Here is a 15,667-nt window from a genome sequence, read left to right as displayed (position 1 = left end):
AATAGAAAGACTGCAAGTAATACACTACTCAGACCTAGAAACAATGTTCAAAGCACAGACAATACCTGCCTCTCCATTTTCAGTAGTAATCTGCATAATCATACTTCATGACATTCTCATTTTTTTATTTTTAATAATTTTTAAATATTCCAACATAACATGGAAAACAAAGAAAAGAAATGAATATGCTCGGGATTATTTTCTCCTTCCAACTGCTCAGATATTTTTATGGTGTGACCTGTCACCATACCAAGTTGTACAGATAGATCATGTTAATTTTTATGGATAAACTAATATAACTAGAATCTAAGGGAACACTCAAGATAAGAAGAATGGAAAGCATAACATCACATTTAACAACAGGCATTACCAGACTATTTCTAAAAGCTTGTTTTACATAACCCTGTGTCCTCTTGGCATCTTCTACCCCTCTGCTGCTTTGCATGAAACCTCTAGTGAAGAGCAGAAAGGTGACATGACATCCTGAGATAACAGTCATTTTCAGATAGAAGTGTCACTCTGTCTATTAGCCATCCTGCTATTCTTGTTTGGCAGCAGAGGTTAGAAATTGAATTGTAAAACACTTATGATTCCAACTAATTACCAGGGAGGGAAAAGAATCCCATTCAATTCCTGCCTCAATTCCACCTTGGTTCCCTTACAACCATTAATCGGGACTGTGCCGAGGGGTTTTTGTCTTTTGGAAGGGAATGGCTAAACTTTTCATAAAAGCAGGCATCATTCCACATACCTTCCAGTAGCACAAAAAAATCACCTAAAGTAGGTGTAGTGATGGGTCTGATACTTCACTCCCTGTCAAAGAAGTGACTGAAAACTCTGTCCCGATAGAGCCTTCTCTGCGTGATTAATAGGATTTGCCAGCACTTGTCCAGCATGTACCAGAACATCCAGTAGCCCCAGGCTTGTATTTAAACAGCTGATTTTTGCCTGATGCACTAGAGAATTTCAGCACACTAACAGCAAAAAATACATAGTTCCTTCATTATGTTTCATTGCATTTTGCTGAATTGTTGTACTTAGTTTATATTTTATAGACAACATGAATTTGCCAAAGTGAAGCAAAGAAAATGCCATGCTGAAAACTTTAAGCTGTGTATAGTTTGTGTTCTTCCTTCTAAATGTTAAATTCTCTGCCTTCATGAATGGCAATAGAGAAAAGAAATAAAAAAGAAATTGTCCTCTATCATTGAACACAACCTACAATCAGTTGGAACTCACAAGCTAAGGAAAAGTGTCGAATTTTTGGAGGCAAGTTCTGATAGAGATGAAAAAATTGGAGGATATCAATGGAAGTAAGTGCTGTTGACACAATCAGTGACATTGCTCTCTGGAAACCAGTAAGAGGCTCATGACTTTTACTTAAGGAGGATGTTCTCTCCCCAGAAAAACGTTTAAGAAATTATTTCAGAAACTATTTCAGAAATAAAAAACAATGAATGAGGAAAATATCAGGAGATACTCTTCCAGTTCTCCTGACAGAACTGTGACAACTTCTTGGTATAATTAGGGAAATGTGGGTACTCTGTAGGGAGTGCTAAAGCTGTTGATCTTCATGACAGTAAACTGTATTTTACGATGCCAACAACACAAAAATGATACTAAAAATGCTTCAGCCACTTGACAGAATGCAGAAATGGTAGAACAAAAATGGGAAATAACTTGGTCTTTGCAGATTTTCATGCAGATCAAATAGTGCCAGTTTATGTAAAATTAAACATTATGCTGAATTAGATATGAATGTGTTGTGTGGGTGTGTGGGCTGGATAATTCCACAGAAATATGCTCCTAGTTGGTCTGGATTATATTTGTGTATGAAACTCGAATAGCGCAGAGATCTGTTATTAGTTACTGTGGTACTCTACAGCTGGAGCGTCTGGGCCCCATTCTGAGCTGGTATATGTTTCACAGCTTATTTATGGCTGTTTGCATTATGACAGCTTACAGGGACAAGGAACCGTCCTAATTTTTTTAATTTTTTTTTTTCCCCTGACATGTAATGGTAACCTCCAAGGTAATGGTTAACCCAGTATCCCGGCTAAATCCATTTGCATGGGCACCAAACCAGCCTCTGCACTTTCAGGTTATGACCTTCTTAATTTCTGACCCTATATCTGTCTATTCTGTCAAGCAAGGAGGAATTCCAGCTGCTTCTTGAAAATACTACATTCCAATACTTTACTCCGAAGTGCATTAAAGGAAGGGCTGCCAACTTACACAGAAATCTCTGCAAGAAATTAATCTTCAATCAATAAAAGGCTTGCAACTACTATTAGCACACTTTCTTGTGCAACATTAAATTATCTTCCAGAGAATAAACAAATAAGGAAGTGTCAGCACAACCAGCTACTAAGAGATCTAAGCTACCTAAGGATTGATCTAAACTCAGAAATGACAGGCTGTCTGGACAACATGTATGGATAAAATTTATAGTAGATCATCTATTTGAATCTATAAAGGAACCTGCAATGCTCTAGTTGTGAGCTACTGTGATTCTAAACATTTACTGGAATTTTCCTTTGAAGATCAGGAAAAATATCACTATAGAAAATAATGAAGGCAGTGGTAATATAAAGAGGACTATTTAAAAGAGGCAGCCAGGATGTCTGCCCTCCTGCTTTATCACTAATACTGCAGAAGGTTTTACATTATGGCATCCTGGACTTCAACTTAAATGTCAGATTCAATTTGCCACTGAAAACATGAAGTGTGTGACTGCCCTTAGAGGGGTAACCTGACAGCACAATTTCATAATTGGTGTCTGCCCTAATACTGAGTTAAAATACAGGAAGAGTTGTTATTTGACTGCAGTCATATCTTACTCTTTAAAAATAAACAATCCACCCCCAGACAGGCTAAAAAAAATTTGATTGAAATTTAAGCCCTTAGTAAAGTTCACTGGTTTCATTTAAAATCTTTGGAAAAATAATGTTAAATACAGTATGATAACAGATACAAACCTCCCTGATGGGATCATGCCACCAGTTACGTCTTTATGTCTCTGACATTTAGCTCATAATAAAATGAGATTTGTGAAAGAAAATGAAGAGGTGCTTATTCCACTTAGTACTTTATTTTTTTTTCCTTTCTATTCAGACAGGCTTGTGTTTTAATAATGAGATTTCTAATCCACTTTAATATCCTATCATTATATCTTAGTGAACTATCTGCCATATAAGTAATAATAATGAGGTATGTTTAAATATAAAAATGCATCCTTAAGCATTTAGACACTTTTAGTACTGGTTGTAATTAGAAACTTAGGAAACATGTGCAATTAAATATGCTCATAAAAAAAACAGATACATCTCTGTAGCACCAGTCAATTTGTTGCATCATTAATATTCTTCAGTATGGCAGTTTAAAAATGTATTGCAGTGTTTCAAGTGGAAAATAGCTAAGAACAAAATTATCAACATTTAAACCACCATAACTGTTTCAGAACAACTGAGTGTTTTAAGAGTCTTCTCCAAACTAATTTTGTTTTTACAGATGCATTTTCAAATTCTACATCTTTATCTATAGCTCTAACAGCTACGTTCCAAAGATAACGTCTTTCACTGTATATTAAATAAATTTTTTACTATCCTGAGATGTGACAACTATTAATTGTAATGAGATAGTCTAGTCAAAACATTCAATTAAAACAAATAATATTTTATTCCTTTTTTCTTATTCATCTGAATAGTTTAAGATTGAATTAGGTATATATTTTTAAAATACACTTTGTTAAAACTTGTTTCCAAAAGTGTCTGAAGTGACTTGCTACTCTTAAGCTCAGGAAATTTCTATCCTGTCTTGAACTGAAGATGTAATCCTTTTGACCTGTTTCATTTTTGCAGAGAATCCTTTCATCTGAATACATACGCAATAAAACCTTTGTGCTTATGCAAAATCCTTGTAAAATGGTGATGTACTCTTCATGGGGTCTGTATACATAGAACACCTCAACTTGGAGAACACGTGTTTTATTCTTTCTCAAATAACAGTATAAGAATTACAAAAAGACACCTTATATTTGAAACGCAGAGTAATGTTTTGCTTAGAACAGGCTGCCCAGGGAAGTGGTGGAGGCACCATCCCTGGAGGGATTTAGAAGATGTGTAGATGTGGTGCTTAGGGACGTGGTTTAGTGGTGGACTTGGCAGCATTAGGTTAATGGTTGGACTTGATGATCTTAAAGGCCTTTTCCAACCTAAATGGTTCTGTGATTCTATGATTCTGTGATTAGATTGAACTTTTTAGCTAATATTTTGTATTTAGTTGATTATATATTATGTTAAAATAAAATAATTGATTAAGACTAGTCTCATTTCCTAAACCTGAGGGCTAAACTAATGTGAAATCTGCCACAGTGACTAACAGAGGTATTGACCTGGGCCTCAGGAATGAAACATCAAGACAAGTTTTCTATATAGTACTGTCATTTTTCTAATTTCTGGATTGGCATTGAGGCAGACTTGTAGCATATACCCACTGACGGGTCATTCACATACAATCTCTTTCCACACAAACCTTCCTTTGTATCTCCCATCCTCTCTACACATGAAACAGCCTCCTCCACTCACTGCATGTAGCCTACATCCTTTTTGTATGAATGTCCTTCTGACAGGCTAACAGCATCATGTAAGGCCCATATGCAAAAAGTAAGCAGGGTATTGAAGGATCTTAATTCTCCTTAACACACTTTTGGGAGCCTGCCCTGCATCTGCTTTATAAAGTGAATAGGATCTCACATCTTAGGCACAGAAAATTTATTGATCCTTTTCATGTGTCGTATTGAACACCCTGGTGCACAATACACCCTGTTATGCCAGAGCTGATTTGTCTGGAAGTGAGCACAGAAATGAATTGAATTTACAGGTCCACAGAGAGATTGCGGCCACTACTTCAAAGCATGATATACACACAATCTGCAGGTTTTTATATCCTTGTAGAGAGCTGAGTAGTGATGCTGTTTTGTGTTATTAAAATGCATAATATGGTTAGTCTGGCAGCTGCATTAAGTGGAAGGCTTAAGCTGTGCTTATTTATACGGGCTGATATAATACCAGATGCAAGTGGCAGTCAAGGATATTTATTTAACTGCAGTCATCTTCCCTCTTGGCACTAGTTGGCTGCTGCAGAAGAGAGGCCAAGATGAGCTGCTCCTCTTATGCTTTAGAGGTAGATCTACTGAGTAGGGCTGAGACACAAAACAACAGCAGTGTCATGCTGGTCTTATCTTTGTCCTTAATCCCCCTGCTTGGCAGAGAAAAGACAATTTCCAGATGTGATTACTCTGGCACATCTTACAACCTCCCAGAGGAATTTGGAAATAAATAAGTGGGCCTGAAAAGAGTAGCGTAAGAATATACGTTCTTTCCTGCAATTTTAGGTTGCAAATAAATCAAGTCTAATACAAACAATGCAGGTTGAGGGCAGGTCACTAACATGACCCACAATTCTGTGTCTGTTCCACCCTGAACTTCTCGAGTTCTCTGAGTGCATCTGTACAACTTAATAAAAGTGCTTGAATATATTTACTGAATAATTAAAGGAAAATACTGAAGAATGTTCATCACAGAGGAAGAGTGATTTTATTGTAAAACCACTGGGATAGGAGTTAAATGACCGGTTCAATTTTTCATATCTTGTGGAAGCTTTCAAACAGGCTAGAACAAACAAGTGAGGACTGCTATCACTCAGTTTTAGCCATCTGAAAGTTAATCGAATAATTTAGGGTAGCTGTCTAGGCTTCTGCTGCAATCAGGTTTCCATCACAGTTAGCAAAAAGAATAAGGTTGCTCATCTCACTCCCAAAATAGCTGTTCAAAAATGGTTTGAATGAATTTTCCTTCAGGTTGTCTATTTCTCTTCATTTACTAACAAGAGAGTTATATACCTAATTTCCAAAGTGTCAAGTTATACATAATTTTCCTCTTTATTTCCTACTACTTAAATGTGATTAATATTGACATAACTGCAAAAAAATTGAGGACAGTGTCATAAGGGCTTGTGGGACTTTAAGAAATAACTGTTCATAAAGTTCATACAAGAAACCAGAGAGCTTAACTGTGGTAGTTGTGAGCAAATCTGTTACTTTTCCAGTCCAGGCTTTAAGAAACTGGAAAATCATGCTGTCAATCTGTGTTGCAGTGCCCATTCACGCTGTCAATCTGTGTTGCAGTGCCCATTCACATACCTAAGCAAGAGCAGCAAGACTTTTTAAACTGCTTCATCCCCAGCAGCTGCTGCTTCTCTGAAATGTGAGCTGAATTTTAGAAACTGTCAGTCTGTTTGACAAATGGATGGGGGGAAAAAAAAAACAAACCCAGAATTAATTCCACTGCTTTCCTTCTCAGAAGGCCTCATCCCATAGGTGTTTATTCACCACAGAACACGTCCATGCCTTATAGTGGGAGCAGCATGTTGGAGCTGTCTCGGTGCCTGGGAGTAGCACAGGAGTCCATGGTTGTAGCCCTTCTAAGCACCCAGCACCTAAAGGGATATACTGAGTCACTTGACTTCCCTAAGCAGTATTGTAATTTTTTCATGCTATATTCAAGTGAATGTAGCCAAATAGCAGCATCTCACTATTGCTAGTTTAAAGAAGCTGAGAACCATTTCTGCCGTCTACTCCTTCCCCTGAGCACAATGATGACATTTTATGTCTGATTTGCAGTGAGAATCCCAAAGAGGATCTAGCTCCTCTAGCAAGTAACATTGAAAGATCCGTGAAATAATTCAACATTAAACCAGCCTTCTTGGTCAAATGATTTTGTTAACCTCCGCTATACTTATTAATGGTTGATTTGGTAAAATAGTAATATTAAACACAATGAAAATTCGGTCGATTGGCTGAAATGTTATCATTTCCTTGCTTGCATCACCAGCTTGATATGTATGTATTGGAAAGGGAGACGTTCTGCATCTTTCATTCAAAACCTCTTTTTTTAAGTATGTATGTGCAAATATATTAAAATACTAGAAAATAATCAATGTTTAATACAGTATTAATTTCTTATTTTATGGGTACTGTGCACAGTTTTCAAAACAGGTTTAGTTCATCAGAATAATTTAGAACGTCTTGGACTCATAGGCATTTTGAGATTCTTATTCAGCATTTGAAATAATTTTTTTTTTTTTATTATTTTTCAGAGAAGTAGTTCAGATGCTCATTCACCAATATAGAAATTGTGATTGATCCACATTTCAGAAATAGCCAATTTGCTTCTTTTGTAGAGTAACATTCTATGCTTCTTTCTAGAACTTGACTGGTATGTTTGGAAGCTATATTAATATCATGCACAAAAAAACCCTTATAAAATATTAATTTAGATATTGAAAGTCCTGGTTGCTTGCCAGGAGGAACCTGACAGGGAAAGGTTCCACTGCAGAATAAACTTTTAATATTGTTAACAGTAAATTAAGTGTTCATAAAACAACTCAGAAATTGTTTTATGAAACTGCTAAAACTTGTGCTTTATTAAATTTTCTTTACAATAGGTTGAACTATTATTAAACCTAGAAAATAAATGATCTTCCCTTGGGGTGATAATCAATCCTACAAGACGCCTTGCTGTTTACATTGGCTTAATATCATTTCACTTTCATTTGTCCTATAACAAATTCCACTGACATTTCATTGTAAAAGTGTCTATGGTATGACTTTTATCAAATATTAACTTAATATGTTTTTATTAAATTTAAACCATTTTGTAAATAGTATTGTCAAAAAGATTTGGACTGAGCAAATTAATTCTTTATTGAAAGCAAGCAGGAACATGAACTCAATAGACGTTATTTATATTCCGTATAACCAGTGTCTGTCATAATCATGGTCTGGTAGTTAACTTTATATGTAAATATATCATCAGGGAACTCTCAACAGGCAAGCTCTTTTTAAAAACTTCCAGCCAAGCTATCTCCTCTGTTCATGATGAACTTTGTAACATCTGAGCCTTTGCTTTTCTGAAGCCTGTAATTCTCCATGGACTGAGCATTACCAGGCCTGATACTCATGGGAGCAAGGAAGACGGGCTGAACTGCTGACTGCAGCAATTCGGTTCATGTCTTCCAAGTCCTGATTGAAGTAAAGGTTGTGCAGGGAGGGACAGAGACTTCGGTGTTGATTAGAAGGCTGTATTTCAGTGCTTTAAGCTGGATCTTCAGTTAGACCTCTGTCTTTTTCCAAGAGTATAACAAGCCTTTTATAGAGACCCTAGTCAGTGATACGTAGCTCATTGCATTTATTGATTTCATAGGTTTGCCACCTTGAGGAATCTTATTAGGAGTTTAGTTGTACTTTAGGCCAATATCCTCCACTTACTAAATGTGAAGAAAAATATTTCCTAAAAATACTATCTAAAACCACGTAAGTATATCTGTTCTTCATAGGATATGCTATTTGTTTTCTTTCCATTCAGACATGTGGGTGGCAATAGCTTAATTTCCTACTCTCTTCAGTTCCTGCTCTTCCAAGTCCATGTAGAACATCAGAATTGCTTATCACTGGCGTTATTTCTTCATTACCTGTGAGCATATTCCTTTTTCTAAAGGAAAGGAAAAATTAAAGAATTTGAAGTGCCAGTGACTTGAGCTTTCCTCTAATATATATTGATATAGGAAAAAGAAATATTACAGAGAAAACTTTTTTTTGCAACAAGTCACATCCTTTCCTCTGAGCAGTATAGTCACTGTAGAGACAAAGACTTGTGTTACACTGCTTTGAGGGAGGATGTGGATTTAAGTAATCATCCCTTTCTTGTTGATACAGATAAACTGATAAATACGAATATGATGGAAAAGGGAAATAAGGTAGTGATAATGGAAGGAAGCACTTTGATATCAGTATCACAGCATCTACGCTAAAAGCTTCACTTCTTAACTATTTTAATTTAAAAAAGAACCAATCTTTGCAGTTGAATATATATTTATCCTAAGTGCCAGAAAACAAACATTAATGATAGTAGGTGGTATTGTTATTAGAAAGACCATGGTTTTACTGAGTCTAGTTCAAGACTCTTGCACATTGGTGTTGACAACATTGCATTAGTACACATGCTCTAAGTATTCACAAATTCTTTTGGGAGTGAGAACCATGAGACAATAACCACCCTGTCACCACTAACCAAAACAATTCATTAAAACAAACTAGATGGTGAATGTTTTAATAAGTTGTCTACAATCAGAACACAGAATTCTGTGGAAAACAAAGGACTATGGATAGTATCATGTGGAAATTGAAAACCGCATCTGCTAATTCTTTGTGCAGAAAAAGAAGTTAAATTTGTTAGATAAATTACTTGCTGCACACTATATACATCAACTTTATTTTAGATCACTGATTTTTACAAATTGTCATCAGGAAAGTACATATCCCAATTATTAAAAAATTATTAAAAAAAAAAAAGCTCACTGAATCTGCATATTTTATGAAGAAACCAGAATAAGATCAGGACAGGAAAAAACACTCAACAAATGGTAGACATTCCATCCTTACTTTTAAAAACTAGAATGTAGAGCTTTGTCAAATCATGCTATTATGCAAAAGATATCAATAGAACATAGTATATTCTGGACAACTTCATTTTCTTTTCTCACACTGAATTACCAATGAAGCCTACGAACTGTTCCAAACAAGCCACCTGGATTTTTGTGATTTTCAAACCAGGAACAACTGAATACAGCTTGAATGTACACCCTTAAGCTACTTTAAGAATGAGCCAGTTGCAAGAACGACAACTTTCTTACAAGGTTAAAGAGAATATTCATTAACTGTTTTTAAAGCAGTAACACTCCTTTTTTTTTCTTTTTTCTGTAAGAACAAAGATGCTCTTCTTAATGGATTTAGTGCAGCTTTGGTCTTTTTGCTATAAGCATAAAGGAATTCTTCAATCACCCAAGACTTTATAAAAGTGAGAGCCCAGTTATCCAAAAGATCAGATGACAGCCTTTGATAGTAAAGCTGGGAGTACATCCTTTCACTAAATCCAGAGCAGAAATTAGACTATATGCCTATATTGATTAAATATAGCATTTTCATGTACTTGCCTTTATTATTTCCTAGAAAGCACCTTTTGTGATTATCCCTCATGCCATGTGGTAGCCCCATATATGCAATAGCAATGACTTTGTCAGACTGTATGAACTGTACTCCTCAATTCTCGGATGTACCATAACCCTACTTTGTTGCTATGCATTCCGTTTGTCCATATGGCCAGTAAAGTGTTTGTTGGGTATCCCTGAAGAAACAAGAAATATAGAAAAAAAAAAAAAGTAAAGATGTGTCCTGGTTTCAGCTGGGATGTAGTTAACTGTCTTCCTAGTAGCTGGTACAGTGCTATGTTTTGAGTTCAGTATGTGAAGAATGTTGATAACACTGATGTTTTCAGTTGTTGCTCAGTAGTGTTTAGACTAGAGTCAAGGATTTTTCAGCTTCTCATGCCCAGCCAGGGCACCTGAACCAAACTGGCCAACAGTGTATTCCATACCTTGTGAGGTCCCATCTAGTTTAGGAACTGGGAAGTGGGGGGCGGGGATTCGCCGCTTGGGGACTGGCTGGGTGTCGGTCGGCGGGTGGTGAGCAATTGCCCTGCGCATCATTTGTACATTTCAATCCTTTTATTACTACTGTTGTCATTTTATTAGTGTTATCATTATCATTATTAGTTTCTTCTTTTCTGTTCTATTAAACCGTTCTTATCTCAACCCAGGAGTTTTACTTCTTTTCCTGATTTTCTCCCCCATCCCACTGGGTGGGGGGGGGAGTGAGTGAGCGGCTGCGTGGTGCTTAGTTGCTGGCTGGGGTTAAACCACGACAAGATGCAAAATCCTTTTTTTATGATAATAATCAAGATTTCTAGTTTTTCAAAAAGGTATACAGTGACATATTTTGCCCTTGCTTGTTTTGCTAGTAATTTTCTTACCAAGATAAACCAACATATTTATACAACAAATATCTAATAGGAAGGTCAGTGTCCAACATTCATGACTTAATTCAGAGCATCTCGCTGTCATTGTGCTCTGCTTTTACATTTTAATATGCTTGTGTAACAGGACTGAAGTTTGTTTTACATTGATAAGGTCAGGTTATGTAGGTCACAGTTAATGGCTGTCACGTAAAAGTTGTTATAGCTATTTAGCTATAGGCTCCTTATCTGGCACAAGTTGCCATAACTCTGTTGTCTTTAATGAAACTTTTATATTTTTTTTTTTTACCAGAGAGCTTAAAATCATCATGTTTCCAAGAGAAATGTGTTTAAGTGCATCTCTTATTTTGATGTTCCCATTGCTTCCCTCCAGTTATTCCTCATCCTGTTTCTGCTCTACCAATCACAACCTTTAATATTATTTTTTAACAGTCTGATCCAATACGCACAATAATACCTAATACTAATATCAATAACAACAATCTCCCACTTTAATGCTGGAAATGGTGGTATATTTTCCCCTCTTTATGCAACAGAGAAATCGCCAAGTTAACATAATTTCTGCGTTACACCATTATAAAAGCAGCTGAAGAGAAGTGAGGAAAAGAGAAAGAAGAAAGAGTAATAAAGTTGGGGGGGGGGGGGAAGCTGTGCTTTACCCTCTTTAACAGATATGGCCATAAGGGAAAAATTTAAATATTAATGAAAATACTTATTTCCCAAAGGCCTGGCCAGCAAAGAATGCTGAATGAGATAATTCACTAACCAAAGGAACACAGTGACTGAAAAGCAGATTATCACTGAAGTGAAAAACAAAGGCAGCTGACATTAATAATTAATTGAGGAGGTTTCCTGTGGAGGTTTAGATGAGCTACAGGCACTATGTGTAAAGTCACTTGACTACCAGATTGTTATGTTCTCTTTCAGAGATGCTTATATTAATGTGTACACCCAATATTAAGTTTGCCTGGTCTGAGTTACCTGGAAGGAAGTACAATCCTAAATGGGAATTTTTCTCTGAGTTGTACTTGCTGTGCTGTATAAATGAAAGCTGACAAGTTACACCTTTAGATTGTTTCAGGAGTAACTCCCAGCAACATAAACAGATGCTATCGTCTTGTGCTCACACTGTGTGTCTCTCTCTATATGTGTATACATACATGTTTGTCCCTACGTATGAGGGAAAGACTGTCAAAATAGGTTACAACTAGAGATGCTCAGAGAGTTGAAATGGAATAATCCAGCAGGAGCCTACTCTTACATTACGAAGTTGTTATTTTTTTTTGACAACTGTGTTGAGCTCTGCCTCTGCTCTCTTACTGTGAGTGTTCTAACATACAGGTAAGATCCCTGAAACAGCAAGTGTGGCATGTAGCTAAACTGATTATAATCTGAAGGAGTCATATTATCCCCCAAAGGGGTTTGATAGGGGAACAAAGCAAATTCTCCTTTGTCTCATTGTTCTGCCCTATGGAATTGCTCTTGTAGCTGTGGACACAACCTCCAGGGGCTGAAGATTCCTTGGGCTCCAAGAAGAGGATAAAGGCTTCTTAAACAGATATGACTAATTAAGTGTAAGAAATGAACTTTATGTTTGCAGCTTGATGTTTTTCAAGTCAAAGACCAGAAGTACACTCATGTCTATACGTAACCACCTGAAACTTCTCGTATTTTGGACTGAGTTTTCAGTCATTTGAACACAAAATCTTTTAAGTTCCAGTGTGTTAAAGTTACTGATATTGTTAAAGGGATAGCTAAGAACACAGTGATCAAAGATGTAGTCAGTCAAGATGTATGTAAGAGTCATGGGACGCATAGGAAACAAAAATCTGAGGAGCGGTAGAAGGAGATAAGTATGAATAATTTGTTCTGTATAAATGGTGGTTGTTTCAAATGTATTGGTAGAATCTTTACACAATGAGTAAAATGGAAGAAACTGGAATCCATTTCAAGCCAATTTTCAAGTAGTAAAAATGCCTGAATTTTCCTAGAGCAAATTTTTATTTTGTTTTGGGCTTTTATAAATGCTTTATACCAAATATCAACATATTGCTTTCAGGAAAAGAAGAACACATGCCAAGCTTTATGCTTTGAATACATTTCCTGTGAAAGATATGTGTACTATCTTCTGCCTAAGTTTGGCTTTTTGGAAATTCAAAGCTTGAATACACACACAGCTTTAGGGTGATATCCATGTATATATACAAAGCACTGCCACAGACAGACATTTCAGCTATTAACACAGGAAACTACTGGAACAAGATCCCTCTGAGTATCTGTCAGGCGACCTGCCCCTGCGCATACAGAGTTCTTTGAAACTAGACTTTCAGTTGCATTAGGACCAGCTCTGTCTTTTGAATTGTCTATCATATTATTGAAAGGTATTTTTAATTTTCCTAACAGAGATTTGTCTTTGTCTCACTAGGCTAAGCTTTAATGAAGAAACGTCAACGTTGCTAACAACTGCACAAAGAGGGACTGAAGACCTTTGCGACCAATGATGTGGTTGTCATGGAAACTGTTTCTGTTTCTGTCATTCACTGGCTGTCTTTCAGGTAAATCAAAACAAAACCAAGAAAACTCTGCTTATTGTTTCAAGGCTTTGAACTGCAAACAGAAACAGGAAGATGTAAATGCATGCCAGAGAACATCATCATTACTAAAAGTATTTGCCTAGGTGCTGAAATTGTAAAAATTTAGAGACTTACAAGTACTGTCCATCTGCTTTTAGTTTGTACATTAAGAGAGGTCAGCTACATATCTCATTTGAAAAGATGATGACAGGTTATTATTAAAAAAAAAAAGAAAAAAATGGAAAACTATTAATTACACAGTGCTTTCCTAAAGACTAACCACTGTGGAATGTTTCACTTCGGGATTGTGTTCTGGTTTTGGAAACTAGTTATTAGGTTGTTTCCTTTTTTTCTTAATTCTGTGTATGTTTTACTGATCATTATGATTTTTGTCTGTGTAGTGAGTGTATTTCTTTTGCAGGTTTTTCTCTTGGCATTAGCTTAGTTGTCTTCACCTTTGCAAGTGATAAAATGATCAATAATCATTTAGGCTTCTCACATGAGAATTTTTGTAATTTGATAGCATATTGTCTCTAGTTGATCTTTTTTTGGCTGCCCCATTTTCTTAATGCTGCCCCTTACACTACCTCTCAACTGCCTCTCAACTAAGCTACTCTTTTCTCAAACTCTTCCAAAACTTTTTGGTTTTGTGTCATCGCAAGATGAAATTTAGTAAAAGTCAATGAAATAAAATATTTTGTTATAATACTGTGGTGTTTGACACAGGAATTTAATAAAGGAAAATGCCTGTGGATATCAGCATGTATGCTTTGAAAGCATACATGAAACGGTTTGATCTAATCTGGTTTTCCTCATGTACCTTCATTATCTTAAGTCCATTACTTTTGGACCGGGGAATATTTTTCTTTTTTGTCTTGTATTTTCAGGCACATTATCAATGTTGGTAACATTTCTATTTGGTGATTCTAGTGGTAGTGTCTTACAACCACAATCTATTAATGCAATTTTAATTCTTTTTAAGTTGAAAATTGTATTTTTATTGTTACGATTTCCAAAAACATTGACACAAAATTCAGAAGCATTTCAGAAATTCAAATCTAGAGTTTCTTCTTAAGAATTGTATCTTCTACCTTGCAAACTTTAAGAGTTAAAAGTCAACATCTGTCAGAAGGTATTACACAGTGAAATTAATGTACCTGAGCCTGCAGTTAGTTTCACATAGCTAAAATCTCTTTACCCTCAGCTGCTGTTAGACAGAACACCTGTAAGTAGTGGAGTTTGCTCCAAATAGAATTATCTCACTCTGTACAACACAATAATGTTGCAAAATCTAAGACACGTTTCATATGTTGGCAATTCTGTATACTAAAATTGCATATGCAGGAACGAGTTTCAGCTGTTTATCACAGCCATTTTTTAGGTATGTTTATTAAACCAACATCTTGCAATGGCTTTAGAGCATTAGCAGAGACTAATGCTAAGATAGCATTAAAATATGTAACTACTTCAGAATTTAAACTGAACGTCAGTATTTACAGAAGCATTTTATTGAAATAACATAATATCCTGAAAACTCTTGCCAGTCATTCAGCACTATGTTTCAAATTAACTATTTCTCTCATATGTTAACTTGCTACTTATATCCGATGGTTTGTAAAGCATTCTTCTTTTTACATTTCATTTTGATTTGTGATTCTTTAGGATTCTTAAAGGTTTATTCCATGTTACTGGAGTAGATATAGACTCCTGTAAGAAAACATTTCTAACTGCAGTACTTGTTTTCACATGCTGTTGAATCTAATGGGATAACACATATATTTTTCTCATACACAAAGATAATTTTGTAATTATTTCATTAATAATAATCATTCATTAGAAAATTTAATGCTGTAAGAGCTGAAATTAACCAAAGATGACAAAATTGGGTTCAAAGTTATTTTAATTAGATCATCAGCGTAACTGGTAATTTACTGTCTCCATACCTTTCACATTTGATTACATCATTCTGCATTTGGAGCTGCTTTTGTATTACAGCACTTGCTAGAACATGTTTACAACTGGAAATAGTTCCTACAGCTGATGCACTTCAAGGTAGCCTACTAAGTTAGATGCCTGAATGCACTATTCTTAACGATAGAGCAATAGATATTGATGCTGCTACAGTAAGGTAAAGTTCATTCAATTCCTGTTGTTTTGAGCTGT

General features: G+C 35.8%; 1 protein-coding gene across 5 annotated transcripts in view; it reads left to right on the top strand.

Moving 5' to 3' along the window:
* CNTN5 (contactin 5) overlaps window positions 1-15,667 on the top strand; it is a 672,838-nt gene that overhangs the window by 288,126 nt on the left and 369,045 nt on the right. For all 5 annotated transcript variants that reach the window (XM_069808329.1, XM_069808328.1, XM_069808331.1 and 2 more), the window contains one exon: window positions 13,357-13,486. In XM_069808329.1, coding sequence (XP_069664430.1) covers window positions 13,429-13,486 — 58 coding nt within the window. In that variant the 5' untranslated portion in view covers window positions 13,357-13,428. The remainder of the gene's footprint in view (window positions 1-13,356; window positions 13,487-15,667) is intronic.

This window comes from Haliaeetus albicilla, chromosome 20, assembly GCF_947461875.1.
Source record: "Haliaeetus albicilla chromosome 20, bHalAlb1.1, whole genome shotgun sequence".
Classification (NCBI taxonomy): domain Eukaryota; kingdom Metazoa; phylum Chordata; class Aves; order Accipitriformes; family Accipitridae; genus Haliaeetus; species Haliaeetus albicilla.
This window is presented reverse-complemented; position numbering and strand designations above follow the sequence as displayed.